A 15,257-nucleotide genomic window follows, 5' to 3' on the forward strand; every position below is an offset into this window, starting at 1 on the left:
GTGTGTGTCCAATTCAAGTTGTGACGGAATTAGTTTTCATGTGTCTAAATCCATTTCTCAACTTAATCATCTATTAATTTATTTACCACTTGAAATCAGCGAATACAAGTATACTTAAAGGATGTCTAATATATTCACAGATGTATTTAAAAGTCTCAAACCATAATATTCTTCCTATACAAACAGACTGAAACAGTTATTCACTATTTGGTAGAGCAAGGTTAACTGTCAAATTTGACACATTTTTTGATGATCTCACTGGGTAGCATGCATCGTCTCTCTTTGGATCTCAATATTTTCCTGCTAGATGGCCAAGACCTAGTGTTTTGGCAGTAGTTTGACATGCAAATGTATGACGCCACCATTTCAACCATCAACGAACGCATGGAACTAAAACAAAGGAAAAACTAAAGAGGAAAAACTATAAACTAATATGAAGGAAAAACTAAAGAGGTGACGGAATTACCCACGATGTCGGAATATACTGCGTTTACCCTAGATTTTTTATAGGTAGCTATATTTTGTATTTCATTGCCTTGTGCACATTTGTTCACACTCTACAGTTGGTTAGGAGGTAATTTGTTTAAATTAGGATTAGAATTTTCCTGCTTACTACTTAGTACAATAATCTCATTGCGATTGCCCCATAGTTAAAATTTTTTAAAATACTTGGATTCTCACAGCCTGTTCAATGTACATTTATTAATAATACATTAGGTCGTTTAGGAGGAAATTCATCTAATGGGATAATTGGGATTCTTTTCGTTCTGAAAATGGCAGAAAAGCTCCAGTTGTGAGTTGTGGCACAGTGGCTGTGAGGCAAATAAATTCAAAGCCTAATATTTGCCTATCAACTAGCCATTCAGCACAGCAGCAACTGCTTTTAACTTGGTGCTGGATGCTGGTCATTGACCTGGTCAATAAGAACTGCATGATACTTATAAGAATTAAAATATTCAGGGTTTCAAATAATATGCTGTTAGTGACATTGAAGCACAGTGTCAAAAAGAGACTTTTTTTACTCTTTCTATAATTCATTTTTGTGTCCTATAAGTAAACCAGTAAAGTATCATGGATATCAGCATTTTCATACTTAAGATGTTAGTTTCAACTTTCAATCTTGAGTGGATGAGATTAAAAATGAACAGATTCTAAGAAACCTGTGTTTTGACACTGTGCATTAAACTGATTGAAGGTTAAAAGAATCTCGTGGCTCCTAAACTGGTGGGGATGCTCTAGTCAGTGCCTAAAAAGTAGCTAGATTCTATAACTTATCTGGTCTGGAGAGATTGCTGTTGATTAAATAAGCACTACCTATGTGTTCATCATTGATTCTATCGTATTTTTTTTCTATATACCACATATCATAGAGTTGCTTAAATTATAATTGAGCTAGAATTCTGAAGCAAGCACAGATAATGTGCATTATTTTTAATTTTACTAAATAGTGCACATTCAATGACACATTAGTCAATACAAGACTTACTGCCAGCATCTGATCAAATCAGACTTACTGCCAGCATCTGATCAAATCAGACTTACTGCCAGCCTCTGATCAAATCTCTATTCTATTTACTGAATTGCTTCTGAACTCTCAAGCCAGATTGAAAAATCATGCAAAAGCCAATCTTGAATGAGAGTCAAAAATGCCAATGCTTGTGGTTAATTGTATGTACCCACTTCTACAGCCCTTGAATTATTTGTCTATTAAGAAATAGGAAGAATGGCTTGTATTTACTCTACAATTTCAAAAAAAAATTATCAATGAACTGAAATTTTTGCCTGTGAATTTTGCAAAATTCTGCCTAATTTTTGCTCTCCAGCATTGACATTTTGGATTTATATAGTACAAGTACAAATTTATTAAATTAGGTCTATCATTTAGAATAACCCTGAATATTAAATGGAATCTTGTCAATGATGAAAGTGGCTTTTATAATTCTTCACTAGTCTACTCATAGCACTCAGAAAGAAAGAAAACTTGTTTGCCACTATGCTTCCTAGTGCCATCTAAGCAGCTCTGCACAATTTTCTTTGCTGATCAATTTGACCAGCATTAATAATACTTTTTTTTAAAGAAGCAAGTTAAATCCAGTAGGTGTCTCTGACCATAGACTTGCCTACAGTAAACTATAAAATTGAAAACTACCAGGTCAAGTATCCAAATTTGTTTTTTTATAAGTTTTCCTCCATTAAGTCAGCATTTTGTATCCAATGGGCTGAACTTCCTACTGTTTCTAGTAAAAGATATTCTTCCATGCCAATGCCGCATTGGAAGATTGAGCCAAAGCCATCAGTGGATCGGTTAAAAATACTTAAGTGTACTCATGGATTAAGAGATACTGTGTTAAAAAACATCTAAATGAGATTAAAAATGAACAGATTCTAAGAAACCTGTGTTTTGACACTGTGCATTAAACTGATTGAAGGTTAAAAGAATCTCGTGGCTCCTAAACTGGTGGGGATGCTCTAGTCAGTGCCTAAAAAGTAGCTAGATTCTATAACTTATCTGGTCTGGAGAGATTGCTGTTGATTAAATAAGCACTACCTATGTGTTCATCATTGATTCTATCGTATTTTTTTTCTATATACCACATATCATAGAGTTGCTTAAATTATAATTGAGCTAGAATTCTGAAGCAAGCACAGATAATGTGCATTATTTTTAATTTTACTAAATAGTGCACATTCAATGACACATTAGTCAATACAAGACTTACTGCCAGCATCTGATCAAATCAGACTTACTGCCAGCATCTGATCAAATCAGACTTACTGCCAGCCTCTGATCAAATCTCTATTCTATTTACTGAATTGCTTCTGAACTCTCAAGCCAGATTGAAAAATCATGCAAAAGCCAATCTTGAATGAGAGTCAAAAATGCCAATGCTTGTGGTTAATTGTATGTACCCACTTCTACAGCCCTTGAATTATTTGTCTATTAAGAAATAGGAAGAATGGCTTGTATTTACTCTACAATTTCAAAAAAAAATTATCAATGAACTGAAATTTTTGCCTGTGAATTTTGCAAAATTCTGCCTAATTTTTGCTCTCCAGCATTGACATTTTGGATTTATATAGTACAAGTACAAATTTATTAAATTAGGTCTATCATTTAGAATAACCCTGAATATTAAATGGAATCTTGTCAATGATGAAAGTGGCTTTTATAATTCTTCACTAGTCTACTCATAGCACTCAGAAAGAAAGAAAACTTGTTTGCCACTATGCTTCCTAGTGCCATCTAAGCAGCTCTGCACAATTTTCTTTGCTGATCAATTTGACCAGCATTAATAATACTTTTTTTTAAAGAAGCAAGTTAAATCCAGTAGGTGTCTCTGACCATAGACTTGCCTACAGTAAACTATAAAATTGAAAACTACCAGGTCAAGTATCCAAATTTGTTTTTTTATAAGTTTTCCTCCATTAAGTCAGCATTTTGTATCCAATGGGCTGAACTTCCTACTGTTTCTAGTAAAAGATATTCTTCCATGCCAATGCCACATTGTAAGATTGAGTCAAAGCCATCAGTGAATCAGTTGAAAATACTTGAGTGTACTCTTGGATTAAGAAATATTAAAACTTTAAAGTCTATTTACACTGCTTGATTGAGACATAAAACTTAAAATTTACCCATAATGACATTGGAGCTGCAATATTGCAGTAAAAAGGTAAAACTTTCTAAATTTAGACCATCATGAAATTTTGGGGTCTTGTAATATTGCTTCCACAGTGGATGAAAGCAAATTATATGGGATGGGGAAATTATACCCATAGACAAGCAGCAATTCCTTTGCAGAAATTGTTCTCTCTGCAAGTTGGCTGACATTGCTTAGCCATTCTAACGAAGAATTATTCACTATTCTGTGCTCTTAGGTCAGACTGAAAACATGTTTTCTATTCAACAACTTTAGTTTTAGAGCTTTTTCATTTTGTGACACAGAAAGTTTTCCCAAACAAAGGATATTTGTTGTGAGTTGCTCATTTCTGTTTGTATATTGATTCACATTCATGCAGAAAGTGCCAATGCGTGCATGGTGGATTTGAAGTGTGCCAAGTACTATGTAAAAAAGTTGTTTAGGTTATTTCAGCTTCAGATATATTTATTAGCTTGTGTTATTAATGGATGCTACCTCAAACCCAAAATTTCAGTTCATAATTTAATTCAAACTATTTTGCAGGTCGTAATGAAGCTAAGGCAGCTGGAGTGGCTTTGAGAGAAGCTGGTTACAAGTTTGATATTGCACACACTTCTGTGTTGACCCGAGCCAACAAGACCCTTGATGCTATCCTTAAGGAAATTGGCCAGACAGACATTCCTATTCAAAAGACATGGAGACTGAATGAGCGTCACTACGGAGGGCTCACTGGCCTCAACAAGGCCGAAACGGCAGCCAAGCACGGAGAGGAGCAGGTTGGTAGTGAATTTGTCGTGGCAATATCTCAATTTTAGCTGCCTGCTGTTCCTTCTTTCTCTCTATTCTTTTATTTTGCCAGCATTGAAGATTTGGCTGGATGTAGGTAGATTTTGCAAATAACAGAATTTTGAAAGCTTATTGCAGGTCTCGAACATGCTTTTCACTATTCTAATCTTACGGTGCCTAGGTGCCTAGTCCTCCAGTCACCTCATAATTTTGAATAGAAATTTCACTGTTGGCTGTGGTTCTTTAAACCTATAACTTTCTGTACAAATCTTGGTGCTCTTAACCACTATGCCACCTGTCCGAGCATTAATGAACAAATTTTCAGATTTCTATATCTATTTTACTAGTACTAAACCTATATTATCTTGGAATTTTCAATTAGAATAAATTTCACTCTATCGCTTGAAACTTTGATTTTTCAGCAGTATAACACGTACCTATATTGTTTCCTAATTGTCAGGGCTTCATTTTGGTAGTAACGGAACACATTCTGCTAATTTCATCTAAACAGTCACGACTAGTTCTTTCCAACTACATTCAGATTTTATTTGTTTATAATATGCTGTTGGGTTAATTTTTTTTTGCGTGTATTCAGGTTCAGATCTGGCGTCGCAGCTTCGACATTCCCCCGCCTCCTATGGAGGAGAGCAGCGAATATTACAAGATCATTGTCGAGGACCCACGCTATGCCAACGGACCTTCCAAGGCCGAATTTCCTATGTTTGAATCACTCAAGTTGTAAGTGTTCATTATTTTCACTTGGATAGTTTTCGGAAGGAAGATATAGATTTTCAATATCCCGCATAAGTTTGTTGGTGATGATCATGTGCTATGGTTGCTGTAACAAGTCGCTCCACTTGTGTGTACTTCTCACGGCTGTCACGACGGCTGGACTTGAACTAATTCCTGATTGTAGGTCATAGTAAAGTATGAATTTAAACCGGATTTCGTTCATTGAGATTATTTCTTTCGTGCAGGACCATTGCGCGCACTCTGCCGTACTGGAATGACACGATCGTGCCGCAGCTCAAGGAAGGCAAGAAGATCCTCATCGCCGCCCATGGTAACTCTCTGCGTGGCATCGTCAAGCATCTCGATGGTGAGACGTTAGAGCAGCATTTCCTCTACTCCTTTTGTACTACGTAGTATTCTGTACAACATAATCTGATTATTTTGATTTAGGGTTCGCTTTGCAGTGCCGAGTTTTCTTATCTTGCATAATATATGCTTGCAAACGGGAGATGAAACAAATTTCATGTGATCTTCACTTCTCTGCTCTTAACATTAATTCTAGTTTTTTGGGGGGGATTTGCAAGAGTTTTCCTTATAGAATTCCTCCAATAATGTAAAAGCGAATACAATAGAAAGTAAATATATCAAAGTTAAATAGGAAGTTTTTTGGACTATTGATGCTTAATACATGTATAATTTAATTTTGTTAAATACATGTATAAATTTTTTAATTAATCTCCGAAATGCTTTCATGAAAATATTGTGAATTTACTTAGCACATTCTATGCTTTTAAGTTCTTTGTTAACTTTTGATTTGAGCAAACTAATGATGATTAACCTTTCTCTAATTTTCGAGAACTCGCGTTAATTCTACCACATTCTCTTGACAAGGGCTTGTCCACAATCATTCGCCTGGCCGAGCGATAACCGAATTTATTGCTATTATTACGGTGGGCAAAGTTTAAGAGTTAGTTTTACCAAGACAAGTATCAACAACGAACGTTGAAGAAACTGAACTATAGCGGCTTCGATTGTTCTAAGTTAACGCTACTTGTTGTGTGTGATCTAATGAGAGTATTACATAGTTTTCCTCACGTAAAGTTCCTGAAATATAATGTGGGATGGTGAATAAGGTTAAATTGCAATTAATGCTGTCGTTTATAAGATCATGCACAGGGGTATGTCACAAGCGTATTATAACCCTACTATACTAGCCAATCTTCTCCCTCGGTATAGAGAATGCAATTCCTTTATTCACCTTGTGAAAGGTAAATCATAGCACATATTTTATGGCAGTATTTTCTAAGTCTCTGTGTTGATAAAAGGCCATAGATCAAGGTAAGTTCTCACTCCATAAGGCAAGTTTAAAAGATATCAAAAGTCTGATCTTGAGCTTGCTATGTTGTGCTGATGAAATTATTGTGCTGCAGAAATGTCGGACGAAGCTATCATGGGCCTGAACCTCCCTACTGGCATCCCATTTGTGTACGAGCTTGACGAAAACTTCAAGCCCGTCGTGAGCATGAAGTTCTTGGGCGATGAGGAGACCGTCAGGAAAGCCATCGAGTCTGTGGCAGCGCAGGGCAAGGCCAAATAAATAAAAGTGCATTGCAACTAGCATCCCAGGTACGCAGGTTTGTTGTAACATGCACGTAGCACCTCGGTGTTGGGATCTTTGTATGTTATGTGTTATGCACACTTGAGATCAAATGAAATACTAAGTCGAAATATCGAGCTAATCTATGCTCGTAAAATAGTCTCACGACCGTGGATTTTGGGGGGTTTTGTTTATACAAATGTGATTCCCGTGTGTTAAGTTGAATTGATGATCTCTTCTGCTGATTAAATTCACAGTAAAATCCGCGCTTGCTTAGACTATCTGGTGGTGAGCTGAGATCGTAGTCAAGGCTCTTTGTCTCTATTTGTAGGCACGCTGGTTAAATTCACAGGAATGCTTAGTAGAGCCTTCTAATGGTAGGAACTAACTTGGAAAATATCTGTACATGTGAGTGGTTACAGCCCTTTAGGCGGAGTAAACTATCGAGGTTGGTTCGAGTCTTCGTCGACTAGAGGATTCTTAGCTGTTCCTCGTTTTCAGTTTTTCTTGAAAACAACGTCTTACTGACATAACTGCGAACAAATATTTCATGTGTTAAGTCAAGATCCCAACTTAGGGCTGTAATAATAATAGTGCATAAAACTGCCTAAGTTAAGTTCATATTGGATAAGTGCCCTTAAATATTGTCCTTCATTTTAATGCCATAGTTGATTTATTAAAAGTTTACATCTGATAAGTTAATTCTTCGCTTCGTGGAGTTTAAAGTTCTTTATCTCGAATCTAATTGTTCTGTCAGAATTATTGGTATCTAGTCTGCGGTAATCCCCGTATTTTGCTGTAGCAGAATTAAAGCAATACTCGGCAAAGTCTAACTCATTTCATATCCTTTTCTATTAGCGTTAGTCGTTTGGTTTCTTGAGGGGTAGAAACTCGTGTAGCTAGATAATAAATATATTCTTGCAACTACTAGTACCTAGAGAAATTCGATCGCCGTAATTTAAACTCTTTGTCGAGAGTGAAGCTCGAAGCGAGACTCCTTTTGAAATGTTCGTAGATTGATCAGGCACAGAATTGGATACTTGTAAAGAATTATCTACTTATCAAGTGCATTATTCGACAATAGTTTCCGCTCTTCCGACCTTTTAAAGTTGTGTTGTCCATATGAACTCCAAGAAATAAATTCTTGTTAGCAATAGCATTTTTTTAGAAGTCAAAATGGCACCGACAGTTCTCTTGCGGTCTAGTTAGACTGACATTTCGCCAGGATGCTTCTTCATAAATTCTCATGTACATTAACTCTGTTCTAGAAATGAAAGAACGGACATGTGCACGCATTATAATTTTACAAATTTTACATTTTTATAAACATTTTCAACTTTTTAAGAAGTAACAAATTTACTAACTGACTGTAAGCAGGATGCTCCACCATTGTTTGAACGGTGGTTAGAGCAGAATGGCATTCTGCGTCCTTCACGTGTAAGAAATTGCTGAATCCAATAAAAGGGATTGCTGAAGTTAATCGAACTGATTGGTGAAGCGAATCAATTAGCGCTTTCGGCTATATTATTGGCAAGACCCTGCAAGTGACGCAATAAACGTTAATGTGACGTAAACATTCGGCCCATCCCTAGCAATGCAAGTGATGCATCACTTGCTGTTCAGTTTGGGTGAGGCGGATAATCTCTGGCAGAATTAGGCTCGGTTCCTGCCATACCAACGGGCACTTGCCAGGCATATACCAGTCACGGTCCGTTCCCTGCCTGGTACATTCACAAGTTCAGTCCGTTCACGGGCCGTACTCCTGTCAGTTCCTTTCGTATAACGTGCTATGCAAGTCACGCAGCATTGCCAACTGGTATAGGCATGGTTGAACTAGTATAAGGTTTACCCATGAGACGCTAATTTTAGCAGATGGAGCTTTTTGTTCGCACGTGACGTTACTGATCTCAGTGACGTCATTGTCATTAATCAATCACCAAAATGCGTTCAAACCAGTCAACCAATCCGTCATGGGAATGACGGGTTTGTTTACGTTTCCAGATCTCAGTGACGCAACAAGAAAGCTGAACTGAAAGGCGGAACTTCTCGTGGGTCAACCTTACATATAGTTCAACCATGGATATGGTTTTCGACGCTGCAGTCGAGTCCCGGTCAAAATATCATTTGCCCTGATCTTGGCAGGGCCGTGCCTGGCATGACAGGACTGCCTTGCACGGCTGGTGTGCATTACTGTACATGTATAAAAAGTATGTTAAGTATATATTTCACTGGCACGTGCCCGACAGTATGGTGGGAACATTGCTTTGTATAAGAAAGCGCGCGGTATGCGAGAACTTGAGAAGCGAGAAACTGAAGCAAGGGTGAAGTTATTGTTGGGCGAGTTTACAGGCCAATAGATTAGCCTGGCGGTTCGCATAGTTACTATTCTCTAATGACTTTTATCCTTAGTATAAGTTATGCAAGTTGATGCGAAAGCTATCCTTGCCAGGCATAAGTAGGATTTGCTATTCAGAGGAGACCAGCGATTCCCTTTTTTTTTTATTCTGAAAGTAAACCTTCTTCGAGGAAGATTCAGGAAAAGCTTACAAGTTGAATAGTCATTGCCACCACCTAACAAAAACGTCATTATATATTTCCGAATTTCTAGTGCTGCTGCACGTTCTAACCTTTCGGGTGCGTAAAAATGAATGCTATTCACTCCATTAAAACCTATGAAATGGTAATTATTCACCACAATGTGAAACATGGCCTGAACACGATTCGTATTCAAAGCAAAGGCTCTTGCAATCACAGAAATTTCTGTTAGTAATATGAATGACTGAAGTTAAATAAATACGCACTAACGCTCGTCCAAAGTTTGAAGATTTCTCGTCTTAAGAGTTAGCTTCCTCGTGCTCTGAATAAGTCTGCGTTCAGCGGAACTTTTTACCGCAGCATGTTTAGGTTTTACTTACTCTTGCCTCACGATGGTTCACGGACTAGAAGAGGCTACTAAGGTGATGGTTTCTAGCATCTCGATGATCTATTGTAGGAGTCGAGACTTGTATTAGGTTTCATTACTGTACGCTTATGTGGTAAACGTACGACTAAACCTTCGATTTATATATTTATGATGAGCCAACACAATTTGTGGCTAGACTGACAAGTCTATCAATAGTATATTAATATAAGGCATTAGATCTAGCTCCCTAGTAGATATGCAAGCAAACCGAAAGAAACTTATGCACGTAAGATTTCACGTGGGCAAGACAGCGTCATTGTTCGGCAGAAGATGGGAACTAGGCTGGCCCTTGTCGTATGAGCTCGCTCGGTCTGGAGACAGAATGTTCAGCCCCATTCTGTTCATGTTGTTCGTCAAGGTGTTCGTTATGGTGGACGAAAAGCTTTGCGGTTGCCTTGGTTTTGGAAAATTATAAACGCTTTCCCCTTCTTCTTCCTTTTCATCTGCTTCATCCTCTTCATCTTCGTCGTCGTCGGCTGAAAGGGGCATGGATTTTGACCTGGCAAAATTAAAAACGCTGTTCGAAGAATTACTAGTCGGCGAGTAGCCTGAGGTGTCCACACTGAGAGACTTGATTTTTTTGAGTGTGAAGCCGTCAGAACCTTCGGTCATCTGTGCGAGTTGAAATTTCTTCGCCCCCGATTTGATGAGATTTTCGAACGTGAATCTCTTGGTTTGAGGAATGTGGCCTTCATTGGAGGTACTTCTCTGTGTAAGACTTTCTTCCTGTTCATTTTTACTGTCTAATGCCTCTTTCTTAATCTTTTGTGCATCTTCAGGCTCATCGACGTTAGTGGCGTGGAGGTTTCTTTCATCAGGTTCTTTCTCCTTCAAGGAGCTTTCCCTTGACCTTGTGATGATTTTGCAAGGTTTTCCCGCTAAATCTAGTACAGTATCGGCCCACTTCGCAGGTTTATACTCGCCTCCTTCGCCCCCAAGTTGTGCAGGCAGCAGGCGAGGCGGCAGATGCTTGTGGAGACTAGAAAGATTGTTACCGTGCACGTGGATCTGAAAAAACGGAACGTCGTAAATTGAAGGAACGTTGAAAAATATACGTATTTTAGTATGGTTGCTCAAAAAATGTATAGGTACTCTTTGCTGCCGTGTTGCGCAATGAGGAGTAAAAATAGAAAATAAGAAAATAACACAACAGAACAATTTCTCCCCCACACTTTGACTCACTCGTCCTCGAGTTTTTTCTTTAATAAATGGCCTGGCGAAGCGCAGGGCGGTGCCCGTCCACCAGGGGGCGTTTAGCAGGTGCAGGCCGGACAACCGCAGAGGGAACGCGTCCTGAACGAGAAACGCGGACGTTCCGTTAGGTGGAATATGTTCCCAAGGAAATACCAAGTTTTCCTTCGTTCGAGGTTCTCTTATAATAAGAATTCAATTATCAGAAAACATCAAGATTCTATCGAAATACTTTTCGTTTACTAATTTATGTAAGAGTGGTACAATTTTTCAATTTGAGGATACATTAGAACATTGTCCAACAAGACTGTCTTGAAGAAAATTCATATAGAATCCTAGAGAGTTCACAGTCACCTTATTTTATATCTGCGAGCATCACGAGTCTTTACAGGAGGTCACTGCCGATCGGTTACGCTCAAAACTGTAATAATCGAGTGCCACTAGGACGGACCTGAATGAGCTCGAACACGACTAGACGTAATGGTGCACGTGTACGTTATGTTATACATGCACGCGATGGTATACATTTACGTTATGTTATACGTGCACGTGATTATATACATAATATTATACGAACGTGTACGTAATGGCTCACGTAATGATATAGGAGTACTTTATGGCGCACTTAATAGTATGCATGTAAGTATGGCACTACGTACCTGTGTGCCGTCAAGCACGAGTCTGAGGGCGCGGTGGTTGAGCTCAGCGTTGAGTCGCGCGGGACACTCGGACCAGTCTACGACACACAGCAGCCCCGCCTCCTCCCCCCGCGCCGACAGCTTCTCTAGACTGAGCAGCACTGCGCCCCACACGTCAGCCAGCCCGCACCTGGTGGAGGCAAGCGCTGTAGTCTCTGTATCTTATACGGGACCAGTTCTGTGCGGCACTCTGAACTGTCTGAACCAGTTCTGTGCGGTACTCTGAACGGTCTGAGCCATCTCTGTACGCAATGTGGTTTGAACCATCTCTGTAATCTAGTCTGAACCATCTCTCTACGTTTGTCTGAACCATCTCTCCGCGTTTGTCTGAACCATCTCTCCACGTTAGTCTGAACCATCTCTCCACGTTAGTCTGAACCATCTTTACGTTAGTCTGAACCAGACTAACTTCACGTTAGTCTGAAGCTGAACCATCTCTCCACGTTAGTTTGAACCACCTCTTTACGTTAGTCTGAACCATCTATCCACGTTAGTTTATCTGAACCATCTCTCCACGGTAGTCTGAACGATCTATGTACATTAGTCTGAACAAACACGAACCATGCAGAGAGGCACAGGCACTAAATTCACTATGCAGCACAACGCTTCTTCAAGGTCGTCCGCGAAAGAGGAATCTCGGAAAATATGAGGAGTGACATTTTTGGATCTGCTAAGCAGGTGCTTTTAGAATTTCTTTAATATAAACAATATACTTTTTAACGTAATCATTTATTTTATGGAATGAACAAGGATTCATTTGAAACTCATTCTGGAAGAAAAACTGACCATTGCTTAAAATCACAGATCTCTCAAGTGTTTTTATTTAACTTTAACTCTATATCGCTAACATACTTCTCATGTCTCCTAGAAACAACTCGTTAAAACGCGAGTCTTTTTAACATGAACCCATGCAAAACGATTGATTGCTGATCCTGGCAAGATCTAAAATAAGAAAGGAATAAAAATTAAATTAGGGAGTGAGAAATAAATTACAAGGAAGCCTCGGTCTCACTTGACGGGGTCGCAGTTGGAGGCGAGGACGACCAGCACCGGAGAGCCGCTTGAGTCGCGCTCAGGCAGCACACCCACAGCGCCGTCCTGCAGGCACGCGCGCACCCCCGCCCCTCCCAGCGTCACCTGTAGTCAAGGCAGTGAAGTTCTGTGTTTGTACACGAAGACAGTAGTGGCGGCCAGTACTACTTCTAAGTAATAACTGCCACTAGGTGTTGTGAAATTGTCCTGGTGTATAGGCGCTTTCAGTATGAAAATCAGTCACAGTTAGCATTTGAAAATAGTAGAGCCGCTACTACTGTCCCCGTGTAAAAGCGCTTTGCGAATGCACTGAGTGAATATACAGTCGCTCGAACCTGTTGTCAATATAAGCCCAGCCTCTTCTTATTAGAGAAGTCCCGAAGAAATTGAAACGTGTATTAGAACGCTTCCGGAGCGGTCCATTTGACAGTAATCGACTGCATATTAGTATCAATTTATGAAAAATATTTATGCGACATGTGTAGACGGTAGATACCAACCATAATTTTCAAGGCCAATAACCGAAATGGCAAGGAAAAATTATTAATACGTATATAGGTGCATAGGAGTAAAAGATGTGTAATAAATGTTTATTAAAAAATTATTAGAAGGTAAATTAGTGAACGAGATAGTGAACGATAAATTCCCCGTTGCTGGAGACACTTACATAGTAACGCGCATGAGGTTAAGAAGTTTTTATTTCTTATTAATTTTTTTAAGAAGAGACGAGGAGTCTCGATTGGAGATAAAAATCGAGATAATTTCCGCTTTCAGAGGAAATCCGGAACGTACGTAATTGTCCGTTCCCGGGAACAATACGTCCCGGACTGGACAATTTCCAGGAAAGTGCATCACATAAACGGGACATACCGATACATTATGAGACATGCCAAATAATCCTTAAGGTGGAATTTATATAATTATTCTCTGAAATGTTTTTTCCAACAGCATTTCGTGTGTTTTAAACATTTATAGCAGTAGCGAATTTCAAGCAGCACGAAAAGCTGATGCCATTACGACATTTGAAACGCGTATTTAACTCGTACGGTCAGTCATTGTCGCGATTAATTTAGAGTGCATCATACATGTTGCGTTGAAAATTTCAAATGGAAAATTACTCTGCCAGCCACACTTAACTTGTAAGTCGTGTAGGAAGCAAAATGTCATCAAATCTTTCCAACTGCCGATTTGTTATCAAGGATTTCACCCGTATTTCCTTAGATCGGCTGGAGTGAATGTGATGTATTGTACTGGAATATCTCGAATTTTTGTAACATGCATTGTTTTATATTCATCTATCTCGTAACGTTTCAAAATGTCCAAGACACAATTATTGTCCGGAATCATACCTTCGTTCCGGGAAATGTATAAAATTTATACCTACATACCTAGGAAGGAATGTTTTCATTTTGTGATAAGAGGCATTATCCACAGCAAGGTTTCAAGATACTGTTTTTCATAAAATCCTGATCAATTTTTTAGCTGCTCAAGCTTATATTTTCTAAAATCCTCACTTTGTTACCAGTGATTGAACTAATGGCCTAAACGCGACTGCGTGCATAAACGAAATGCCTATTCTTTTCAAGAAATCGAGTCAAAAAATGTTCAACCAATACGGTAAGATTGATCCTAAATTGGTCAATATACTTGAATAAATTCCTCATGTAATCAAGAAATTGAGCCCGAATTTCGGAACGAAATTTCAGTCTTGCCCTCGGGTTAGCAATGCCAGCGAGCGACCCACTCAAGGAACCCCAAGTAAAATTAAATTCAATACGATAAACAAAATCCATTTAAGGTGAAAGCCTCAATAACGATAAATCAAATGCACGTTAACAAGTCCAACCAATTCTGCCGAAACTAGCAGTAAGCTCAGCATTTTCAAATTAATAGCAATAATAGGCAATAAAAGATACACCCTAAAAAGGCAGACTCCACGTACTATTAATTGTCTGGTTAATCCGAAACGATTCTTAAAACGAAAATACCTTATTTATTTTAGCTATTGATAGCGATTTTTACGAAAAGATTGCTTCGCATTTTTAGTCCCCCGGGACAGTTCGCCATCATGAAAACTTTCAAACGTAGAACACATTTGTACGTTAGAGGCACAAATCTGACAAATGCGAACTCAGAATAAGCAAGAGCTCACGATTACACACACAAATAACTAGCATATGAAAGTAGAAATGGGCTGAAAGAATATATTAAAACAAACAAAACCAAATTATTTACAAAAGATAAAAACGGATCGCCTCGAGGAAGAAACAGCGCGCTGTAGAATAAATGCACATCTTTCTTAACTTACTATCTCGAAATCGTAAAATAAATTGCTAAGAAGCTTGACACGCAACAGTTGCCACTCATGTGTCGCTGGCCGGCGAAAAGCCTACCATAGTTTGCATGCAGGCTGTCCTCACCTTGAAGAGCTCACGCTCCCTCTGGCGGTAGCTGTAATAGCCACACAAAAGTTGGAACGCAGCGCCAACTTGGAAGTTCCGAACTTTCAGAAAACGGAGCAAAAAATCCGAGTCTGTCCTAAGGAAGCCTGGCGGAAAAAGAAACTGTCACCGAACTGCCAGAAGCAAGTGAGGCAAATCAACGCGAACTTTTCTCAGTGT

General features: G+C 38.9%; 2 protein-coding genes across 3 annotated transcripts in view; one reads left to right on the forward strand and one right to left on the reverse strand.

Moving 5' to 3' along the window:
• LOC108665779 (phosphoglycerate mutase 2) overlaps positions 1 to 7,583 on the forward strand; it is an 8,784-nt gene extending 1,201 nt beyond the window's left edge. Inside the window, exons 2-5 of the mRNA XM_018152576.1 lie at positions 4,182 to 4,414; positions 5,020 to 5,162; positions 5,402 to 5,523; positions 6,587 to 7,583. Of these exons, the coding sequence (XP_018008065.1) occupies positions 4,182 to 4,414; positions 5,020 to 5,162; positions 5,402 to 5,523; positions 6,587 to 6,753 (665 nt within the window). The 3' untranslated portion in view covers positions 6,754 to 7,583. The remainder of the gene's footprint in view (positions 1 to 4,181; positions 4,415 to 5,019; positions 5,163 to 5,401; positions 5,524 to 6,586) is intronic.
• A 1,651-nt stretch (positions 7,584 to 9,234) lies between these two features.
• The window catches only part of LOC108665777 (clavesin-2), a 34,805-nt gene continuing 28,782 nt past the window's right edge, over positions 9,235 to 15,257 (reverse strand). For both annotated transcript variants that reach the window (XM_018152575.2, XM_047881111.1), the window contains exons 3-7: positions 15,057 to 15,184; positions 12,617 to 12,741; positions 11,566 to 11,734; positions 10,898 to 11,008; positions 9,235 to 10,723 (exon numbers count right to left, since the gene is read on the reverse strand). In XM_018152575.2, the coding sequence (XP_018008064.1) occupies positions 9,950 to 10,723; positions 10,898 to 11,008; positions 11,566 to 11,734; positions 12,617 to 12,741; positions 15,057 to 15,184 (1,307 nt within the window). In that variant the 3' untranslated portion in view covers positions 9,235 to 9,949. The remainder of the gene's footprint in view (positions 10,724 to 10,897; positions 11,009 to 11,565; positions 11,735 to 12,616; positions 12,742 to 15,056; positions 15,185 to 15,257) is intronic.

This window comes from Hyalella azteca, unplaced genomic scaffold (assembly GCF_000764305.2).
Source record: "Hyalella azteca isolate HAZT.00-mixed unplaced genomic scaffold, Hazt_2.0.2 contig7076, whole genome shotgun sequence".
In the NCBI taxonomy this organism is placed as follows: domain Eukaryota; kingdom Metazoa; phylum Arthropoda; class Malacostraca; order Amphipoda; family Hyalellidae; genus Hyalella; species Hyalella azteca.